This window comes from Aptenodytes patagonicus, chromosome 7, assembly GCF_965638725.1.
Source record: "Aptenodytes patagonicus chromosome 7, bAptPat1.pri.cur, whole genome shotgun sequence".
NCBI lineage: Eukaryota > Metazoa > Chordata > Aves > Sphenisciformes > Spheniscidae > Aptenodytes > Aptenodytes patagonicus.
This window is the reverse complement of record NC_134955.1, coordinates 17,287,387-17,310,171: the sequence shown is the minus strand read 5'-3', so window position 1 is coordinate 17,310,171 and position 22,785 is coordinate 17,287,387. Positions and strand designations below refer to the sequence as shown.

The 22,785-nt window shown below is 44.4% G+C and overlaps 1 protein-coding gene across 3 annotated transcripts in view; it reads right to left on the bottom strand.

Annotated features, from left to right (window-relative positions):
• The window catches only part of OSBPL5 (oxysterol binding protein like 5), a 183,595-nt gene that overhangs the window by 137,478 nt on the left and 23,332 nt on the right, over positions 1 to 22,785 (bottom strand). The window contains exon 1 of one of the 3 annotated variants that reach the window (XM_076344155.1): positions 5,844 to 6,117. The exons of 1 other annotated variant lie outside the window; for it this stretch is intronic. In XM_076344155.1, coding sequence (XP_076200270.1) covers positions 5,844 to 6,020 — 177 coding nt within the window. In that variant the 5' untranslated portion in view covers positions 6,021 to 6,117. Of the gene's footprint in view, positions 1 to 5,169; positions 5,209 to 5,843; positions 6,118 to 22,785 lie in introns of those variants that run through there. One more of the 3 variants, XM_076344158.1, reaches the window with a different exon arrangement.

Genomic DNA, 22,785 nt, shown 5'->3' with positions numbered 1-22,785 from the left:
GGGAAAAAAAAAAAAGGTATTGCTCAGACCTAAACTGTCTTTGCCCCACATATGAAAGAAAAGGTCATGAAACGATCTGCAAATCCAGACTTCTTTCCTTAGTAAGGAGAAAAAAAATTATTCACTGTATCAGCAACTCTCAGGCTTGCAGCATTGCGCAAGGTTCTTTTCAAAGCAACACAGGAAGAAAAGGCAGAAAGATTCATCTTATAAAATGGAAATCTCATCTATTTGCATTGATGCCAGGAGCTTACCAGAATAACCCCTGCGGCCCAGCATTAATTCCAGTGGCAATTTCACATTCACCTTCCAGGGATTTTACAGATGAGCCAGCAGCAGCTCCTTGAGTGAACTGTGCAATGTTTGATGGAAGTGTCAAAAAGCCTCGGTCACCTCCCACTACTACATAAAAGTGATTCTCTCCTGATGCTAAAAGTCATACCAAAGAGAAAAGATTAAAAAAAAAAAAAAAAGAAAAATTAAATTGTTCTTTTCATTCTGCCAAGATTACCCACGGTGAGTAATAGTTATCCGCACCACGCAGTGCAGCAGTCTTCCCTTCCTCTCCTCACTGGGACGCGGCAATTGTTTGCTGTGAGGAGAGAATTCCCTGTCATTATAATCTGAGAAAAGAGCAAAACAACTGAACAGTGCAACGCTAGCATAGGCTTTGCACTCTTAACTGCCATCAAACAACACAGGTAACAAAAGCCAAACTGTCTCTGAAGTACTGAAGGTGGGAAGGAGCAACAACACATGAACAGTTGCCTGCAAAAAACTGCATTAGCATGGAAATTAAAGTGCCTTTTAGAGCAATCTCATGTTTCTGCAGTGAGAAAACTGAAGGAGAGCTAACAGGACACTGCTTTTGTGCTCAAAGTGCTGGGCTGGTATGCCGAAGGACCAAGTTCACATTCAAGCTTTCCACTCAACACAGATCATCACTCAATGTCTCTCTTCCACATCTCATAAAGATAAGCAGCAAGTCTGCTTTTATCTTAGCCTCTGCTGATCAATTTAGAGAACATACCCTTCGGGACTCTACTACAGTAGCATCCCGTTTTGGGAATATACACAAAATAGCTATTACATTATTCCTTGCTCAGACCTAAACTGTCAGTTTCACATTGATTGATTCACTGACAGATTAGACAGGATGAAGCAGGCAGACTCAGTGTTGGTTTCCTCTGCCCCCCACCAAGGATAGCTGTACATGTCCCAGTTTATTAAGGACGTGTATTTCTCTTTTGCCGTTAGTTGGTTAATTTTACACTAATACCATACCATGCAAATGGCAACCGGATTACCAAAACACCCAAATTCACACAGCCCTACAGCCAGTTCCCAAGAAGTCAAACCTTGGCTTGGAGTTTAACAAAACACATACAAAAACCATTATCAAGAAGGCTGCCAGCACGATACCGTTATTAATATTGGCCCATAGTCGTCTCATAGCACAGACCTCAGTGACACATCTCAAAAAGGAAGCCTAGCTGTACACCTAGCTGTTTATTAAATGAGGAGGAGAAAAGAGCCTTTTCAATCTAGTTTGATTTACACATCTATAAATCCTTCAATCCAAAAGGAGCGTAAGGGAAATAATGACACAACTTCAACTGTAGCTCTACAAACACAACACAAAACTGAGACTAGAGAACAAGGGATATGCCCATGTTTTTTATGCAGGTTGCAAGAAAAAAAAACACAAAACAAATAACACACAAGCAGCTGGACTATTCTAACCTAAAAAAAAAAAAAAAAAAAAAAATCCACTTTTCACATCACTCTCCTTTTGTGTTGGGCAGAAACCATTTAAGGGTAACTCTTACTAGCCTGCTGTCAGCTGCTTCCGATTTTGCAGAATACTCCCCTTTAATCCCTTGATCTTTTTGTATTACACAGATGCATATACAGTACCTAGAGCCTGATGCAAGCACGACACCCCTACACCTTGAAACAGTATTCCAGTAATTCAGAAATGTGGAAATTATTGAAGCAGTCTTGGCTTTTGAGTCCCTCAGTGATAAAATATTCCTGGTCAGCAGGCATTATTTTTGGAAGTTTTTGCTATTTCCTGGCTTCACCTGATCTCACATTCCAAGCTTGAGAGAGAACATCCATGAATTAATTTTGCTCCCACCACCTCCAGAGTAGCAATGGACAGAAGCGTTTTGACAAGGAGACTCAGAGCTGCTACTATTTGAAGGCTGGCTTAAAATATACAGTATGCTAAAATGTGCTGTGTCCAATTAGTATCACAGCAAAAGCACGTGGGTAGTAAATTTTGCAGGCAGGAAGACTGCTCCCGAAGAGTAACCCATCACCATGAGGGGGAGACATGAAGAAGGCAGGCAGGTACAACGGGGAGATGAGACTGCAAAACCAGGGCAGCGTGTAGACAGGTGTGAGGAGAACCACTGGGGATTTGGGACGAAGTCCTGAGCAGCTCATCCTCTGGAGCAATAAAGCAGCAGGCAGGAAGGTCTTGGCAGGATGTACACTGCTCCTCAGCCCTCCACAGAGGCTCAGCAGCTGCTTATGAAAAGGGTGTTTTTCAGGATGGTTGTCTCCTTCCTCCTTCACTGCATGGCCAGAAAGAGCCACAGTGGTGGGGAAGGGCTGGGATGAGGGCAGAACCTGTGATTTAGACACAGCCCTGTACAATTAAATGCATCACAACCACACTGCTCCATAAGGAGGGCTGTGAGCTCCACACACAGCAGCACCTGGGAGGAGTTCGCTCAGTCTCAGAAGCTTGGTGCTCTGGAAAGCACAGCACAAATGCCAGCAACAACAGTCAGGAGCCTGCACGAGGAGTAAGCAAGCCCAGCCCCACACTGAGACAGGCTGGCATAGCAGATCACTGTCATTCTTGCCCACATGTATTTGGCATTTGGACTGTCTGTTCCCATTCCCTGAGCTGCTTCTTGTGTTTCCTTTACCTTAGTAACCAGAGCAGGCATGCACAAACACCTACAATGTGCTGCCAGAGACATCTCATGTTGAAGAGTGGAGGCGTGAGGAACAGCATTTCTGGCTGAGAAAACACTGTGCTATTAATGCTCCAAAGGCAGGGAGGTCAGGAGAGGAAACACTAAATGCAGCTTTTTCCCCAAATAAAACAGGAGATCAAATAGCACTAATCCGTGCTGTTGCAGAGGGAGGTCTGTGCCCCGTGGCTCTGAAGCAGCAGGACCCTGCTGACACACTTCAGCACACGCTCATTTTCGCCTCTTAAGCCCCTGATCCAGCCCTAAAAGACCCTTGCCACTGGCAGCACTGACCATCTCACGATTGCCTCCAGCAGATAACAGGTCCCTTGGACATGAAGTGAGTCTAACCCAATTCAGATCAGCTTAACTAAAATTTTTATGATCTATGAATATATTATGAATTAGTCAAGTCTGAATTTTGCTCTGAACACAGCACACTGACTTCAAACAAATCTTACAGATTACAGGAATGGCCTTTCCCTAGAGATAACTGAGATTCCAAACCACAGCGCTGTATCGGACAGAGCCATTTTTCCCCTGCTGTAGCCAAGAAAGCACCTTGCTAAATACCTAACCCAGCAATGGAAACTGAACCACCTGTACTGTACAAGCCTCCCTCCCACTCACCTGATGAATCAGTGTTGCAATAAAGCACATGGAAATTAAGTACCATGAAAAGATTACAGCAATAAATCCGCCTTTCAGTTACATTCATGTAGCACCGTGATTAAATCATTCCTTAGATTCATATTGTCGACTTCAGACAAAACACGCTGCGGGCAGGACTAAGGCCTGCATTTTTACCCTTGAATCAGAAAATTGCCATCCCTACCTTGATCAATAGTGGCACAAAGTAAACCCTGGCGCTAAACCAGACTCCCTTGCTGCCCCCACGCCTTTTTGGCCCAGCTCAGCCATCACCCTCCTCGCCAGGCTGGGGTGAGTGTACTCTCAGGGTCACCTATCACCCCACCATGAGCAGCCCTGTGGAGAACACCCATTCTCCACTTTCAGCAAGAAAACTTACCACGCACAGAGGGGAAGCCGCCGCAGAATGTGACTTGAGGCTTATCTCCCGCCCTCCCCACTCACACCTCTTTGGAAACTTGCTGCCAAGGAGGAAAGGTGGCAGCTGGGGACACATCCAATGCAGCGGCTGCTCTCTGCTGTACAGACGTTGCTGAATACTATTATCTTGCGCATCAGTGCAAAGAGAGGGAAGGAGTATTTTGACAACAAAGATACTGCTGCAGCTGGATGAAGTGAGGAGGTGACTACACAGCTTAAAGAAGTTTCCTCCTCACTTATGTTAAACAATTGTTTCACACTACAGCACTTGAGGTTTGCGTAGCACTCGAAAAACATGGTTTCTGATCCAGCAGACAGTTATTTATTTCTCCGGGAATGCTGCCTCGCTTCACTTAGTGCAAGCTAAAAGCATTTCCAAACTCAGGTCTACCTGGTTTTTAGATAGCAATGCAAATGGTCTCCAGTATGGTATCTATACGAATGCCTATAGGAAAGGTAATTACTATCCTCACTTACACGTAGCCAATTAGTATCAGTGCAGACAGTCTCCCAACTATTTCCTCACCATCCTGGAAGAAGTACATTAAAAATGGGTTCCACTGACCAGATATGCCCACACATCTAAAGAAACGACATCACCTTGAGAGCCTGCAATCCCCCACGCCACACTGGCCACACACTGGCCATCCAGCCCTGCCATGCAGAGATGCCGGTGGTTGTTGGGGGGGCACCCCACAGCTCCCACCGCCAAACCCCAAACTGCAACAGGCACACACAGAAACGGCGAAACACCCTTGCTACACACAACCTGGGCACAAAGCATGGGCAGAGGCAGCAGGGTTACCCTCCCAGACCTGCCAATGCTCAGCCTCTAACTGAAATCACTCTGCTCATAAGACGACCCTCGGGTACTACGTTATGCTTAAAAATGGGCAGCCTGGCTGCGCAAGGAACAGGGAGAAGGGCTGGCTTTGGGGGCGGAATGGATTTATTGGGGTAATTCGGGCAGGGGTATTTGCTTTTAGAGGATATTTTGGGGAGGATGGCTTTTGAGGGTATTTGGGGGGGAGAATGGCTTTTTGGGGGTAAAGGGATCGGAGACAGCCGACCCACGGGCTGGGGAAGCGGGGAGCCCGGCGCGTCTTACCTGCTCGGGGCGGCCGAGCCCCCCGCGCGGCGCCGCCTTCAGCACGCCGCGCCCCGCCGCCGCCGCCGCGCCGCCCGCATCGCCGCCGCCAGGGCACGCGTGGGATGGGGTGGAGGGGACACGCGTGGGCCCGCGGCGCCTCTGCCCCCGCGGCACGGAAAGCGCGGAGCGGCGGGCCGCGGCCGGACAGCTGCTCGGGGGAGGCGGCGGCGGCAGGAAATACCAAAAGACTGATCCAACCACGCTAGGGAGGGAGGGAAGAGAGGGGGGAATATTGGAAAAAATAGAAGGGGGAGGGAAAAAAAAGGGAGGAAAAAAAGAAAGGAAACGTGCAAAATCCGGGCGGGATCGGCGCGGAGCGGGCGCGGTGCTCGGCTCCCCGCGCCACCGCCGGGGCCGCGGGAGCGCCCCCGGGACCGCCCCGGCCTCTCCCCGCCGGCCCGCTGGGGATCGGCTCGGTTTGGTTTGTTATTCCAGCCCCCCCGCCCGCAGTTTGTTTCTTTCTTCTCCCCGACACAGGCAGAAGCTGAAGCTAAGGCAGAGTAAATAAAGCAAAAAAAACGCCAAAAAACCCAAACCCCTAAACAAAAATCATGCAGACACACGCACACCCAGCAAGCAACTAGCTATCTTTGCAACTGACGCCATGTGCAAGGTAATGGAGAAAAGTCAACCTGGGGGAATCGCCACGCTGAAGCCCTCCAGCTGCCCGAGCACTTTGTCTCAGCATCCAGCCATATGCCTCCTCCGATGCCGTGACTCAAAGGTGCCCGTGCAATATGCAGCCCTGACACGCAGCTGGGCACGCTCCCAGCTTTGCCTGTGCATCCAGAGCGAAAAATCAATCCCATGGCAAGCCCAGACCCCTAAGCTCCTCCAGACGAGGAGGACAGTCCAATCATTGCGTCCCTGGCCGCAGCCTGCCTGCCCCTCGGGGGAGGCATGACTTCACAGGCAGTGCAGTATCTTGGAAAACATCACGAGCAGAAAGCGACCCAGCCACACGCGTTTAACGGCTACTTCCTCCCCCCTCCACCCTGCGGGTCCCACGGCTCAAGGCTGGACCAAGAACAGGAAGCCAAGCGGGACTTCACGCCTCCTTCATCGCCATTGGAAAAGGTAATGCCAAAAGTCCCCAGAGACTCAGAGTAGCAGCAGAGTTAAAAGGCACCCAAACTTTCTGAAACCAAAATCACATGAGGTGATAATGTGACCAACATGCGTGTCTGACTTTCATCACCGAGTCTGAGTCACCCATGTACAGCTGAACCCTTGGTGCAAAGAACAGCGTGGAGCTCAGACTCTTGCTTCTGAAACCAGAAGTGTTAAACCTGACGCCTGAAGTGCTCTGCTACCCCACCCTTCACAGAAAAAGCTAGATCCTTTTTCTCTTTAGTGTGTGCAGCCTCTAAACCAAGACAAAGACCCACCAGCTCTGATGTTCCTCATGCTACCCAGGAAGCCAGCTTCCAACTCTAAAGAGCAACAACCCATTAACTGAAAAAGTCTCTCAGATCTAAGAGAAAAATCCTGAATTCATCCAAAGCTGCAAGCTCAACTTGGACCAGGGCACAATTTCTTTCACTTACTGCCTCCAGCCAGCTACAGCCCATCCACAGACTACAAGGCTTCACCCTGCATGACTTACATCCACGTACTTAACGTTAGCCAGTAGAAGTAGCTGATTTTCTACTAGCGAGCTTGGTGGGACATAGAGCAATATGCATTGTACCTAGCTAGGAGTACAGCATGGTACTGGTGAGAAAATTCACCATCTATTTTTGCTCTTTCCTAGAAGTTCTAGTACAAAGCAGGACTATAAACAGATCATAAACTAGACTATGAACAGATCACACATCCTAAGCTGTCCCTGCTATTCAAGAGTTATTATAGCCCTTCTCTGCCCATTAAATAAGCCCCTGAATCACTTGCATAGGCAGGTAATTGTTAGATTCACCTGTATTTGTAGTGATTTCTGCCATCATCAGCAAGGTGTGGAGAGTTATCATGATTCCAGCTGCCTCCAAGTTGGTTGGGATTTTGACTTAATCCTCACCAAAATTTTCCCCTGAGGGCAAGCCTGCACTGTGCAATGGGGTAGGGCACTGCACGGGCATGCCAGAACAAGCATAAGCCAAGGCCTCTCATCACACTGGCTCCGGGCACTGCCAGGCAGAGCCGCTGTGTTAGAGGCAGAAGCAGCTTACCCCAGCTCATACTGCCTCTCTGTCTCCTGGCTGCCTCCTGCGCTGACTGCTCCGGGCCACACCAGGCTCCTCTCCATGTCTCCCACACCCTTCACCCTTCTGCTTTTAGGGTTGGCTTACTCAAATGCAGCCAGGTAGTTTGCCAGCACCTTGCTGGGTCCAAATGGCTTTTTCACTAAATCGTGGGCTTGACATTGATCCTGCTGTCTGCATCCAGACTGGCTTTGTCCAGCCGTGGCAACAGAAGTGGCTCCTCAGCTACTTTGATATGGAGATCTAGGGTTTATAGCATCCCTACACAAATCACAGTGGGATGCAGAGGCTGCTTCCAAAGGACTTCTGTTTCAAAAGTTTAAAGTTTTTAAAACACTTTTAAAAGTGTTTTGGCTAAAGCTTTCCAGTAAAGGATTTTCTTCTCAGGCAATCATTTCATGATTACCAATATTTCACCTGTTCATTGCCACATCGTCACACAGAGCTCATTTGATAAAAAACTGAGCATCCAAAAACATTCCTGTCAAACCAATTAGAGACCCTGATAAGGAATATACTTTATGTTTTCCTATGTGTTCTAGGACAGCGCACATGACATTAGTGATGTGGATACACAGAGCAAAAGGCTTGCCAATTAAACTGTCAATATTTTGTAAGTAAAACTGGACCATCAGAGAAAATTTACATCAGACTGATGCTTTGCATCATGTAGCCATGGCATTTCTGAGGTGGTCCAGGGAGCCCTGAAATTGGATTGGCTGTCTTCAGACCTTGCACCAGATGGGTCCTCTGACTCTGGGTTAGACAAGAAGAGCGACATCCATCACTTCCCTGCCTGTCTGTCAAAGACAGGACCTGGACCCATTCTCCCCCTTATAAATCCCCTACAGAAAAGTGGGGAAACTGAGCCATACAAACACTAATATTTTTAAAGACTATTTTCCACAGCCCTCTAGTGTCTGTTCTGTTAACAGCCATTCAGAAGACAACACATCTGCTGGTTATGATTACCTTGCCTGCGCCGTCTGCTGTTCATGCAGATATACCTGAGCTGCCCGTAAAACCCTAACGGGGTAGCTGTGGAGCACAGAGCTCATGACCCAACCCTACATTTGGGGTGAGGTTTGCTGTGTGCACTAGCTTCTGTACTAACACCACCTGAGCTCCCTAGCTTAAAGCTAATTCATCAGTGTCCCCCAGATATGACATAACCCTTTGACAAAAGCTCTCTGACGGATGTACCTGACGGTTGGGGCTGAGGTCCCTTCTGGCTTCAATTGTCCTTTGCAAAAAAATAGCCTTCCTCTTAGGAGGTCTGCAGCTGTGATATTTTCTTTGGGCATTTGCCAGTTTGCAACACTTACTTTCTCACCACAGCAATATAACTGTCCTAAGAGGGCTTGTAAACTGGTGTGAACTCTATCATAAGCAAGGGTAACAAAAACAGCAAAGCACAATAACCTGTAATTGTAGTGCTGGGAGAGTGAAATCAGGGTGATTCAGTTGTGTTACTCCAGTCCTTGCAATCCAATAATGCAACCCAGAGAGCTTAATAGTCAAGGCACTTGAAAACAATATCTAATGTCTTTTTACGACAACCCTAGGAGATGTACAACAATGCAGTATCAGTGCCGTTTAAAAATTCTGATAAAGGGAGATGGGCAGGTGAGCTGTGCAGCGACAGACAGATCACTCAGTTCTTTCAGGTCAGCAGCCTGCCATTTACTATAGGAAATGATTGCAACACTTTCCTCTGCATCTTCTTCTTTGAATCCTTCACCTTTTGCTAACTACTGATCTCCTTTCCCCCCCAACAGAGATCAGACCCCACCTACGTGAAATACAAATACATACTCACTTTGCAGTGTCCACAAGACTTGCATTTTATGCTGTCCTTATCTCACAACATATCTACAATAGCTCTACAAGTTGCCATTTATGACTAGAAAGGTTATTAAATACCATAAAAGCCATCAGATAGATTTATTGGCCTCTATTAAAATGGAAATTGGGAGGAACAATCATATTCCTATCATTATAATTAGTACAATGTCTCTACAGCCATAACCACATTAATCAGACATCATATGAATGGTTGTTAGCATTGCAAGATACTTGCCCTTAAGCTCATGACACATAGCAAGACAAGAAGTAGGAAGCTTTAAAACAAATGAGTTAAAAAAGAAGTTATTAAACACGGGTCTTTATCATTAGCCATAAGCTTTAACACAGCTGTATACATTAATGATAAGAAAAAGATCACTTTTTACCCGCATGCGTTTTCCAATGCAAAGTTCCTTAGCAAAAATATTTAATGCTGTAGCTGGATAGAGTAGGAGTTTCTTGTTAACAAATAGCAGTCTGTCTGTTTAGAGCTCTGAAGAACTAAGTCCACAGCTAAACATGTTTGCTCATTTTACATTTTGAAAAACAGAGCTGCTGCTAAACCAGGTTCCTAATTGCAAGTTTGCTAGAACGGGTCTCTGGGGAAGTCAGAAAAGAACACAAACATCTCCCTGGGAGCCACTGGAGATTGGAGTCCTCTTATGGCAAAAGGTAGAGGAAAATTTTCAGCAACTGATGGCTGCTGAAAGTTGGGGCTCTACACAGGAGGCTGCACGGTGACTAACAGATACAGGGAGTATCAGCTTTGCAAAGAGTTTCACGTCACATTGCAGAGCATAAAAGCAGCAGCGTGAAGACTTTGCAGCTGGCAGTGGGCAAGCATCAAAAGGAGCAGAATGCCAGCGTGTTTTGATACTGCAGACTGCGCTTCTGTTTACTTTAGCAGCTCCTGTCTGTTAGTGTGTGTTCCCCACTGAGATGATGTTTCTGGCTGTTTTTTTTTTCCTCCGTTAGTAGAGGTAATTTTTCCTGAGCGTTTTGCTAGTGAAAACTTTTCTCCTGTCTAATATATTCACCGTACAGTAACACAGGCCAGCTCCTGTCCTTCTTGTCAGTCTGCTGCTGAGATGGGTAGATAACACAATTCTAAGATCTTGTTTAGATCCTGCTGCTCTGTATTTCATCTCCTTTTCTGCTGTGTTGCTTTCTACCTTCAATAGTCCCTGTGGACTGCCTTGAGTTCAGCTTAGGAGACATTTCTTGTGAATGATGGATGTTGGCCATGTTAGCACCATGCTCCCTGCCTGGAGCAGTGCTAGAGAAGACGGAGTAGGTAAACAATCTGAGGGTCTTTCTTTACCCACACACCGTGGTCAGAAGATTTTCACATGTCCACATTTGGGCTTTGGGTGACAGTAAAGAGGTTATCTGGCTAGGAATTTCACCCAGTGGGCTAAGCCTCCAAAGGGCTCACGAGCCACTCACAGCTCTGATGGTCCTGTAAAAGAGGATTTGAACTTTCAGGAAAGAGCCTCCAGCAATATGTTGCAGCAGAGGCTTCCGAGGCAGTTTTAAAGACCTGCCAGTAACAAGATAAAAGATCACAGATGTTCTTGCCTGCTTTGTCTTCTCTATACGACCTGTCATATGCTTGGATGGTGCCCTGCTTTATACAACCTTAACCCCAAGGGTGTTTTTCAGGAGTCTAAACACAGTGTCATTTCAACTACTTCTACCCAGACCTCATCCCAGAGAGGTCTTTTGTGATCTTAGGTATCTTACATTAAACAAGACTTCTTGGGCAGATCTCACCTTCTCCACTCTGCACCCTTGCTAACATAAACTTCCGTCTCAAGGGGGCTCACCCTCAGGAGTCCTAGATTAAGGTCTGTGCTGGGAGGTAAGACTGTTCTTCCACACACCTTGGTCTTGCTACGGCTGGAGTCAAATGAGGTTTAGTTGTGACTACCCAAGGTCCTCATTTCTTATTGCTCATCTGAAGGCTGTTCACATCAAGCGCCATGAACCTATTTTATTTTCCTCTAAGTGTCTGAGATAGCAAATTAAGCTGAATGCTGCCATTATGGCTTTGGTGTGAAAAACAGATCAAAGAGTTTGGTCGCCATTGATTTGCTCCTGCAGGCCTGGCTAGTAACGACCTGCAAGTCTCCTCTCAGAGGGCAGCCCAACATGCTGAGCTGATCTGGTGAGCGAGGTTTCTTTTGCAGTTAGCAGCAGGCTGGAAAGCAGCCGAGGTATCCAGGATCTGACAAATTGTCCAGTGAAATCTGGGCTAGATTTCAAAACCCTTGATAAGACATGACATGAAACCAATTTGCTATTCAAAAACATTCCAGTAGCCCTTGTTCTTGGTCATATTTCAAGCTAATTGCAAAGCAAGCTAGCTGTTATAAAGCCTTGAAGGATAAAACTAAAACATACATGTATATGTAAACATATGCAAACATGCATATGAATATATATGTAAATGAACTTTTTGCATGGCTGGATAAGATTGGAACATCCACATCAGTATGGATAGCTGACGTGTTTCTGAATGATCACAGATTTCCTCAACAGCTAATGGCAAATGTCCATATGAAGTCAAACTTTATAAACGGCCAGGTTTTTTTAGTTTATTTGTCTTCCTGCCCCAGATAAACTTTGGAACAGATTCCAACAAGTTTAATCTGTCTGGACTGAGTGCTGTTGTCATACAGGAAACATTACAGTGAGAAGAAACATAAACACATGTCTCTCTATAAAGGATTTGATTATCAGACTCATAGATATAGACACACAGATCTTCATATAGGCCAGTACCAATCTCTCTACACCTATCTACGTATTTATTGACTGATTGATACTCTGTCCATAGATAGATCTGGATCTAGGCAGACAGAAAGTCACAGCTTAGTTCTGCTTTGTTCATTACTTCATCCTCTCCAGAGAGGGGCATTTTAACTTACAGATGACTGAATCTAGTTCCTGACACTCAACATATGCTATTGATCTGGAAGTAAGGCCAGAGAGTCACAAATCTGATCTATTAGTGGCTTTGTAATAACACTATATCGTATTCCTGAGCTTGCAGCTGCTTCCAAACATTACAGGATGTGTTTGTTCTCATACTTTGACCCCTTTTATTTTGCCTGACTCTTGAGTCACTCTTGCAGCCAGCTCATCTCTGATAAATTATGGAACCTCTCACAGCTTCTTTCTTGCTCTGGTCTCTGAAATCCATCTTCTGTCTCCATCCGTGATCAAGCAAAAAAGTCTCCTTGACTGTTGCAATTCATTTTAAGGATTCTTTGTTATTGCTGATGCCTCCCGTGAACAGGACACCTGCACTTGCCACAGGGGCTTGAAGGAGATCAGGAAGAGAAAGTACAATAATATTTTCTGCTACTGCTGAAGGGCAGCTGGCTTATTGGTTTGTCTGCACAGAGGGATACCAGTATTTTTGTCCTCCTTTTGCTTCAAACAGGGAGACGTGTCCAGTGTTCCTCTCACAAATTACAATTGCAGAAGTAAAACACAAAAGAGTGAAGGCTGGAAGAAAAAATCTGTTTTCCAGATTAACACTATCAAAGACCATCCTCTGACTTACAGCCCAAAAGGGCAATACACAAAGGTTTGTTCCAGAGCAAAACGTCCATCTCTTTTATGCCATAGAGGACCTGATTTGATTCCAGAGTCACTGATTAGATCTGTGCTATTGAAGTCCAAATGCAAAGGCAGTCTCACAGAAGATGGCTGGATTTAGCTACTATTTGGGTCTTGAAATAGTGGAATAATAGCTTGGGAAGTATGATGGTGACCACAGAGAACTGTAGATATTTGCTCCATCATTTTGCAAATAAAATTATTAATGTCCCAGCTGTTTTCAGCCCTGATGAACTTCATTGTTCCACTGCCATTTATTATGTCTCCTGATCCCCTCATACAGCAAAATCAGGCTTGCTGTGGTGTGTCCCTTTCTCGTGCTATTGCTACATTAGCAAGCAGGAGCAGATCTGTAGGGTGAAGAAATTGGTAGTGAGGATGCAACATCCACACTATTTACATTTCAGAGAGCTGGCTTCAGACTAGCTTTAGTCTGGTCCCATCAAGTCAGCATCCGTCAGCAGCTACACTGAATTAGGTATGCTCCTAGAGTACGTCTTCCCATGCTGTTTCACTGAAAGGGAATCCAGGTGCATGTACTCTGAGACTGCTCTGGCTATGAATCAAAGAGCAGTAAATAAAGACGATCTGGAGATTTACCTCAAAACCACATTGCTGATCTGTCTGAAAAAAAAAAGTGACACATCTGAGATATGAGCTGACTGAAGAAAGAGATACTGGTGGAAAAAAATACTGCTGAATGCAAAGAGATAGATTTTAGGATAACGTCACTTTATCTACTGACTTAATAGCTCCTTAGGTTTGTACAAGCCCTGGAGCACATTGCTTAGCCCTTCTATCATATGCTCCCTCGACTACTGCCTGGCAGTGAGGGTCGGACTACTTGTCCCCACTTCACACCTGGGGGGAGCGGCTGTGAGGCAAGTGGGGCAGCTAGCCTGCACAAGGCACTGCTGGAAGCAGAACCCACAGCTGGAGCACCGCAGCCCCATATTCCACCCAGGCCTCCACTGAGTGCAAGCCTCGCAATGGGGCCAAAGGCTGCTTTCTTCAACCAACCACTGTGATATGATGGTTTTATGCTACTGTTTTGAAGATGAACCATGTTAAATGTAGCAGCCATCCACTTTGAACTCTCATGGTAAAGAAAAAGTAAGACCAACTTCTAAGAACAGATGCCTTTTTAAAAAGGCAGTCAGTGAAAAACATACCGTAGTTTTGACCAACAAATGCTACCTGTGGTTACACAGACCAAGAAATTGTAATATACAAATATATGAAACGTGTTAGTTTAAAGTGTTATTACTTGTATTTATATTTGTATGACTACAGGACTAGAGGAGTAATGTTGATCAGGCATATTTGAATGAAACAAGAGTTCAAGACCATCAATGATCTCTTGCTACCCAGAACAAGAGACTCCCTGGGACTCTATGACATGCAATTAATCCTTGTCCTGCTTCCCATTAGATCCTTGGGTACAAAGTAGAATAAAGAGTAGAATAAAATATTCTCTTTAGCTGATCTCAGGGGGAGACAAATAATTGCATTTGAATATGGAGAGCTAACTTTGTAGTACTCTGCAAAAGTACCTTAAGTAACCCTTGGCAAAAGAGGTTTTTTAAGCAGAACAGAATCCAAATGAAGCTTCCTGGGTGTGGGGTCATATTAAAACCTTAAAATTCAGCCTATTTTCACCAGAGCTGTGCCAAGCATCTCAGCCAACTTGTGGTTCTGCAGCAAAACTCTGTGCTCATCACAACTCTGTTAAACTTTCCAGTGAAACCAGATGAAACTCAGCAGTTCTGGACTCAGTCAGAAAGCTCATAGGAGGCCAGTATCAGCAGTGACACAGATACAAGACTGCTGGTTAAAGCCAGAGTGAAGTCCAGCATATAGATTGGTTTTGAAAAATTCCACTTGCCAGTGGTGGGAAATTCTTTTTGTCAGGCAGCAAAAACATAACGGACTAGATCTGTAATGGAGCAATGCCGTTTGATGTCAGCTGGGGGTTTGGAGATCATTATGTATTCTTTTTCTTTACCTAAGAAGATTGCTCTGAGGTTGGGTCACTGGATTATGTCCAATGGGCTGGTAAATTTTAGGGATATTCGAGCAAAACTGTTTTCTCTTCTTCTCTCAAATACGTGTCTTAGAAACCTGCTTATACATGTACACACAGCTTCTCCCTGAACAGATGTTACTTTTCACAAAATTACAGGCTATCATCTGTGATGAATACTAAATAGTTTCAAAAACCCTATTCTGTGAGCTGGTACAAAGCACAGAGCCCAAAGGAAAGAAAGGAGGGTCTGGTGAGGAAAATAACATCCTCATCAGACCAGGTCCCAGTTCTGGCCTCTGCTACTGAATTTCTCTGTGCAAACCTTTTACCCGCTCACAGTTCTTCATCTGCAGGATGGAGCCTTTCCCACAGACTTTGTTTACTTACATTTTAAACTCTTGACGTCAGTGGATGTCTTACCTACCACGTCTAGAACTGCAATTACTCGTATTCTGATATAAATAACTATTTTATTTCAGCTCAGTATTGCACTTTATCAGTTGTAGAGAGAAACACAGTCACTGACTTGTTTTTCTCTATTGCTTTCCTGTGGGTTCATTAGATTTTCCCTTAAAAAACCCAAGGAGTTTCTAAAAGTACCAATAAGCTTTTAGAATCAAAGATCCTATTTTCTAAAACTAAAAGGACCTGCAAAGAAGAAAAGTTACCTTTAGAGAAGAGACAAATCAGTCAGAGACAGTGTCTCTATTTCTGTGTTTAGGCTGTTGCCTACCTAGGAAAAAAAACCTAATAAAGGTCTTTCTATGCCTTTTTTATAAGAAAGCCAGTAAGATATACCCTAAATACCATAACCCTAAAAGCATAAGGCCATGAACTGGCAACAATTTCTCTTCCCCTCTCCTCTCTTTTTTTTAACACAAAGAAAAGCTTGCTTGGTATGGGAGCAGTATACTTGGTAGAGGGAGGCTAGGGCTGGAAAGGTAGGAGAGTGTTGTCTGGGGAGGGAGCAGACTCTCAATTCTTACCCAAAGCGCAGGTAAATGGCATCAGCTCCAGAAAACACAAAGGATTCGATGTCTGGCAATTGCTTGGCAGACTCTCAGCTCACTTGTGAAAGGAAATTCTGTTCCGTTAAAATGGGAAGTGACCTTTCTAAACACAAATTGAATATAAATATATCCCTGTGAGCTTGTCTATGCAGATTTTTTTCCTGGTTACACTGGTCTAATTAGATGGCTCATATTAGACCAGGGTGGACATTCTGATTTTAGGTGAAGACTGGATTTTGTCAGGATAGCTTAAAGAATTCATGCAGCTATAGAAAGTAAAAAGGGCAGGCCTTGATTTTAGACACAAAGTGTCCTCCTGGGAACTACTGCTGGTTTAATTACAGAGGTTGAAACTCTCTCCCTTTCTCTTTCTATTATAACTATCCCATGTCGATAAGCCAAGTTTGAAGAGAGACTGAACTGATTGCTCTGCTGCATGATATTCATCTTCACTTGAATGGATGCCAACTCAGCTGACAAGTATTGTAACTATAATGCCAGTAAACATTAACTATTTCACTTCTCAACAAAGCACACAATGAAATCAAAGGACGAAAGGACGTGGGCCTGCAGAAACACGTCCCAGAATACAGAGCTTGAAGAGTACAGAGCTTGGCTGCTGGTGTGCATAAGGCAAATATATTTAAGTCTACCTACAGTGAAACTGCAAGCAAGTCGGGGGGGAGGGCACCAAATGAAGTAATTTTTCTAGATGTTAGAGGTGGGCTCAGCTTTCAAATGCTAGAAAAATAATACTCTTATTAACACGGTTCTCTTGTTCCCAGAGAGACACTCCTCTTCGGCTCTGGAAACAGGGCACTTCCAGTGGCCCCCCAGAGGTGTAGCACTGACCTGATGGGTGGGCAAGGGTTGTTGGGGGATTTTTAATGAGCTGCAATGGCTCTCTCCAGGGACTTCTAGAGCTTAAGATGCTGAGAACAGTTTATCGCAAAGTATGACAAGGGGAAGGAGTGATAAAGGAAACAGGGACAGGTAGTCTGCTGGATTCATTGCACTGCACAGAAATTATGCCTTGACGAACTCAGTTAACTGTTGATGAAAAAGAGGTTTTAAAATGACAGAAGTAGGTAGTATTGACGGCTCTGAATGAATTACATTCTGTGGTTTTGGAGGAATTCTGTGAGAAGCCTTCTCTGAGGGTTTCAGAGAATAATTACTGCCACTTTTCTGAGCAAGCATCTCATGATGTAAGAAGCAAAGCTGGAAATCACCTCTGTGAAAGGGCATACATACAAAACATATACCACCAGCTAGGTCTGAATATAGCTGTCTTTTACACCTCTAGCTTTCCAGAGCCACTGCAACACCCAACAGCTTCTCCAGTGCAGAGGGTACCTGGTACACATAAATCCTCACAAAACAGAACAAATTCAGCCCATTGGGCTGTAAAAATTCTCTGTGCAACTGTCAGAGAAGTACATACGGTCAGCCACGAGCCCAACTAACCACCCAAAGTGGGGGTCTTAACTCTGCAAAAATTTGCTTACAGAAGTAAATCTTATGGCCCTTAACAAACCTCCTTGAAGAAACAGCACAGCTTTCTGCAGTAGCTGTTTGACTGACATCACATAAACACTGATTTACTGACTATACATTCCTTCCAACAGTGCTGCTTTTTGAGACTCATATTTCTAGCTAGGAAGGCAAATCTTTACCAGACAAAAGGAGAAAGTGCAATGGAAGGGAAAACTAGAGATAGATGAAGTTCACTAAAAAAGATTTAAATGTACAATAGCAAGTGAATTTGGAGAGAAAATTAAGCAGTCTCATGGTATCTCATGTCTAATTGCTCCCATGAAGGCAGGGCTGGTGATTGTTCTTAAAGTGACTTAAAAATTAAGAGTCCAGCTACCATGAGGCGTGCCAGACCAGTAAAAAAATCAAGACAGTTCCTTACCACATCTTGCCAAGATCTGTGAAAATCTAGAAACTCTGGATGGAAAAGGCCTATTAAGTCAGCCCATTCTGTCTTGGTCCAAGATTGTTCCTAGTCCTTGCCGTATTTTCTTTGCCCCCCCAGGAAAGCCTGGCCACAGCTACCCATTTGCAGCATGCAGCTGCAACGGCTCAGGGCTGGAGATAGTGACTGGGGCACAGAAAGCCTGGAAAGAGAAGCTTTATTTTTCTCCATACTCTGATAACCACAACCAAATTGAACTAAAGAGATGCACTATTTTGGGATTAGTTGTTTTTAACATTTCTTTTAAAACAGACAGGACAAGGTTTTACTGCGTCTTTAAAACAAACTGAAAGAAGCAGAATTTCTGTCAGATAACATGACCGGCTTTTCATGCAAGCTGCACTGGCAACACCAGCTATAGCACAGCAAAGCTCTCCTTCTGGTCAGATCCCAAAAGACATTTTCTCTGAGAGCATTCAGAATCAAATGTGCATTTAACTCTTCTTTCCATTTCACACTCCATTTCTAGTGATTAATGCTTGTGTTCTAGATGGATGAAAGCTGAAACAGATGTTATGCACTCACAATGCCATTCTGATAACCCTGAGCTAAAGGCTGAAATCCTTAGCAGATTAGTGGCTGAAATGAAAAATGGATAAATAAAGTGGGGAGGACGGGTGAACAAACTCTTATAGGTTTTATTTCTGTGGATAACACTGCACAGAGGCTATATAATCTCTGTGCTAATCTGCTAGAGGAAAGATTAAATGGCAAAATTCCAGCACTGAGACCTGCAACTCTCCTCTGCTGGACTGCCTCAGTGTGACCACATATCTTTTTAGCAGAATGTCACTTTGTAGACTCTATTAATGGGTTTTCCCAGCTTATTTTCTTTTTATTGAAACAACAATAACAGTTTTTCTTATACATTCCTAAGAGTTTATGCTATTTCTGCCATAAAATGTACTTGCAGCTACTGTATGATTCAACCAGTGCTGAGGAGGTTAGGAAAAGTATTCCAATTTTCACTTAAATGAAATTTTGAGTGGCTTTTATCAAATAAGAAGACACACTTTTTAGATAATTTGGGACCATTTTTTATATTCCTTTCTTCAGACCTTGGTAGTCCTTTGGACCAATGAGCCTGGTGTAGCTCTGTCAGTCAAGGAAAAACTTCCCCTGGTCTCCCTCCTTTGTTCTTTACCTCAGAGAGCCAACAACATGTCAAAAAGCTGTGGTGCATTAAACTATAGGCAAGATAAACTGACTTGGCTGAGGGCATGCTATTGGAAATTGAGAGAAAAGGACAAGATCTGCAGCATCAGTACCCTGAAGAGCCGAGAACTGGCTAGGTATGTACCAGCTATATAGCTTGACATATCAACTAAACCTCTTTTTTTTTTTTTAAGACCCTCCAATTACTCTCTTTAAAGCACAGGAATGGCAACATGGATGCAATAATCTAGTCTATTATCCTGCCTCAGACAGTAGCAGATGTTTCTGGGGAAGGAAATAACAACCTGCAGTAGGCTGGTGTAGGATAATCTTACCCCCTCATCAGGTCACAGCCTGGTCTTCTGTAGTTAAGAGACTGGCTTAAAGCAGGGTATTTAATATCCTTTTGAGAGGGTTTTCTACTCTGGTTACATTACTGATGAATTTCTTTCCAATACCCATCATGGAGACAGGTACCCTAAATGGCTTTGCTTTATGTATCAGATCAATTTTCATAAGACAGTTAAAATTGGAGAGAAGACTATTAAAACAGTAACTCAAACTACTTTTCCCAAATGGAGAGAGGGACACCCAGCTTGCCGTGTGTAAATTGTTGTTCTTGGTTGAATTCACATTGCAAGCTCCTTGAGGCCTCTTACATCATTGCCAAATCTCTGCTATTTCTGTGTCTATTGATAATGCATAGTAAGTCACAGCAAAGCAATCAGACAGAAAGTCCCAGCTCTTCCACCCCTCTTTAAGAATAGGCCTAAAGACCTAGACTTTGCAAAAAAGACTTTGCAAAAAAGCATGATGGTTGTGCTTTACAATGTAATGTTGACACAACAGGTATGAAGTGAAGAGTAAGAAGGTAAATGTATTCCTTTAAAGGTATGTTATAAAAAAGCACTTCCAAACTCATGAACCTCTTCCCACCACCTCCCAAGAATCATTTAGTTTTGTTACAGACCATAGAGACTTAGCTGAGGAATAACACAGCATTGCAAATTTCAGGGTATTCATTCTCTGATGCAAAAATCTCCAGATCTTCAGTCCTCAGGTAGCTGCAGGGATCTCTGGCTCCAAATTGCTTTTAACCTTCCCAGGCTCCACTTCACGAGGCTGCAGTTCAGACCCCAGTTAAGACTATTACTAAACCGGCACCTTTCCTGGCTCTTCAGTGACACCTTCTGGGACAAAAATACACCAAGCCAATCTTAGGCTTTCTGCAGCTGTTTTTACCTACGTGTAGGAGCCAAGTGAGATATTTGGAAGCTAGTTCCCAAGAAATGGTGAGCCCACAAGAAATGCTAACCAAGTACACTGCAGCTGCCTGTACGCAGCACCCTGAAAAGTGTGATCTCTCTGGAGACTGGGCAGGAGATGAGTCCCAGATGGCCATGAATCTGTAAGCTTTCACTTTTTCCAACACGTATTTTGATTTCCTGAAATTGCTAACTGGGGGGAAAAAAGTCACACTTAAAGAGCTAGATCCTCCCTGTAAGAGCAGTAAAGATGAAGGCAGAAGTTCATATTAAAATATTTTATTCTTAGTGAGAGTGATCTCATCTTTGCTCGAGGGCAAGTTTTAGATGCAGCTGTGGCGTGACCCCAGGGCACAACACTTGCATTTCACTGTGGCAGAAGCCCTGTAAAGGGCTGGACTGCAATTCCCACTCTCATGCAACCGCAGTCGCAGAGCACAGGGGCACACAGGGAGGTTCCCCCAACCACAGGGGGAAAGACACCTCTTTATTCACTCTCAGGAGAAAGTGCTGGGAAGACGAGCAGGCTGTACTAGGCAGGGTATTAACTCACTGAATAGGCTGGAGCTTAGCTGAGAAAAAGAGCAAAGAGGTCTGCTCTTGAGCATTCATGCATGTACAACTCCAGACTTCAGTGATACTGTGCAAATTTACAGCCACTCAGAACAGTAGAAACATCTGATTTTCCTATGTGCATACTCCATCTCAAATAAACTTACCTTTGATCACACTGTGCTCCACCAATGGTCTATCTGGTACTTTTTGGCATTTTCAGTCTTCCTGTCCCTGGCCTGTTTACTCATTTATTAATCTATAACTTTTTAATGTCAAAACAGGCACCTTGGGCAACAGCTCTTCATGTCTTGTGCAGCTACTGTTTTGCAAAGAGAACACACTGTGGGTGAAAAAAAAAGATTTAAAATCTGTGATGCTCTTCAACTTTGACACAGAGCATGCTTTCGTCTGACCCAAACAAAAGGTGAGCCAGGAGAAGGGCATCCTCTCCACCCAAGGCAGCCAGCAGTACTGCAATGCTGACATAGATACTGCGCTCCATGCCCAAAGGCAGAGGGTCAGCACTAGCAACTACAGTAGTGTGACCTGCTCTAGCGTTTTGACAGTTAAGCTACTCTGCATAACTCTTTCTGTATGCTGGCCCAACGCTGACTGCTTTCATCAGTGCTCATTTTCCTGAAGCAGTAGAAATTCCTTATAAAGGAGGTGTATCTAGCATGACACATAGGAGCCTGGAGAATTTACTTGTTGTAAATGGGGAGTGCTGCACAGACGAGAGCCACAGACAAGGTTGGCAGTATGCAACATAAACAATGTGATTTGTAAACAAAGCAGAGAGCTGTCACTCACATCTCCTCTGGACTGGTGCACTATTGATCCATGTCCTTCTGTTGGAGGGATGCTAATATAACCCATGAATCATGCATAGCTTAAAAAGAAAAGAGGACCACAGAATAGCTGCGCTATTGGTTCCCTTCATTTCTTCTCTGCAGCGGCGAAAGGCTGACCTCTTTGCCTAGGTGTTAAGAGCTGCTAAGTACCCTGCCACAAAGTTGAAAATAAAGGAGAGAACTCCCTGCATAGCTGTGCTCGCCCTGTGGCTCCGGAGCAGAGGAGTACAGATCTCCATGTGCTTCTTTCCTGGCCACCTGAAGATCTGAGTGTCTAGTCCCAAAGGGTAGGGTTGTATGTGTGTGTTTATCACTGCATAAGTAGATTGTTTCAATTGGCATCAATTAGTGCTTGGGACCTAAGTAGGTGAGTTCTTGCTAAATAGATGGGGCCAGGTCTGGGAGTTGTCCTCTTGTGGCTCTTGGTTTGGACACTGAAGAAAACATTGCCCCTCAAAACTTCCCTGCTTCCCTTTCAAACTAGAGTATTATCTCCCTCCTATAAATCCCCAAATACCTATTCTGGGCACAAACCTGATTTTTTTTTTTCTCAGGCAAGATTATATATTGGAAGCCACAGAGAGCTTTTCCTGAGTATTGGGTTCTTTCAGTATATCGGAGCTAATCTGCACATCTGAACACAGTTTGCGGTCACCCATTTTTTCAGGGTTAAGACAAATACCACATAAATTGTAAACCTCTGTGATAACAAGAATGCTCAGCAAGAATATTTTCTGGCTTTTCTTCTTTAAAGAGACAGGATCTTCTGATTATTCTTTACTTGTGATATTGAGATAATCTGACCCAAACTGGGGCCCCAGCATTGCTGGGTTGTTTCTATACAGACGCAGAATGAAAACAGCTCGTGAGAGCAGAAGGTTTCTGAGGCAAAACATTAAGATTCACGTTTGAAGTCTTTAAAAATTGCTTTCAGAGGTCCTCAAGGGCTCTGCACGTTTTCTTTTACTAGCAACCTTTGCCATAGGCTGCATCCTGCCTCATCCTCCTGGAAGCACTGGTTCACCACGAGCTGTACAGCTATGGGTTAGTGCTCCAGAGAA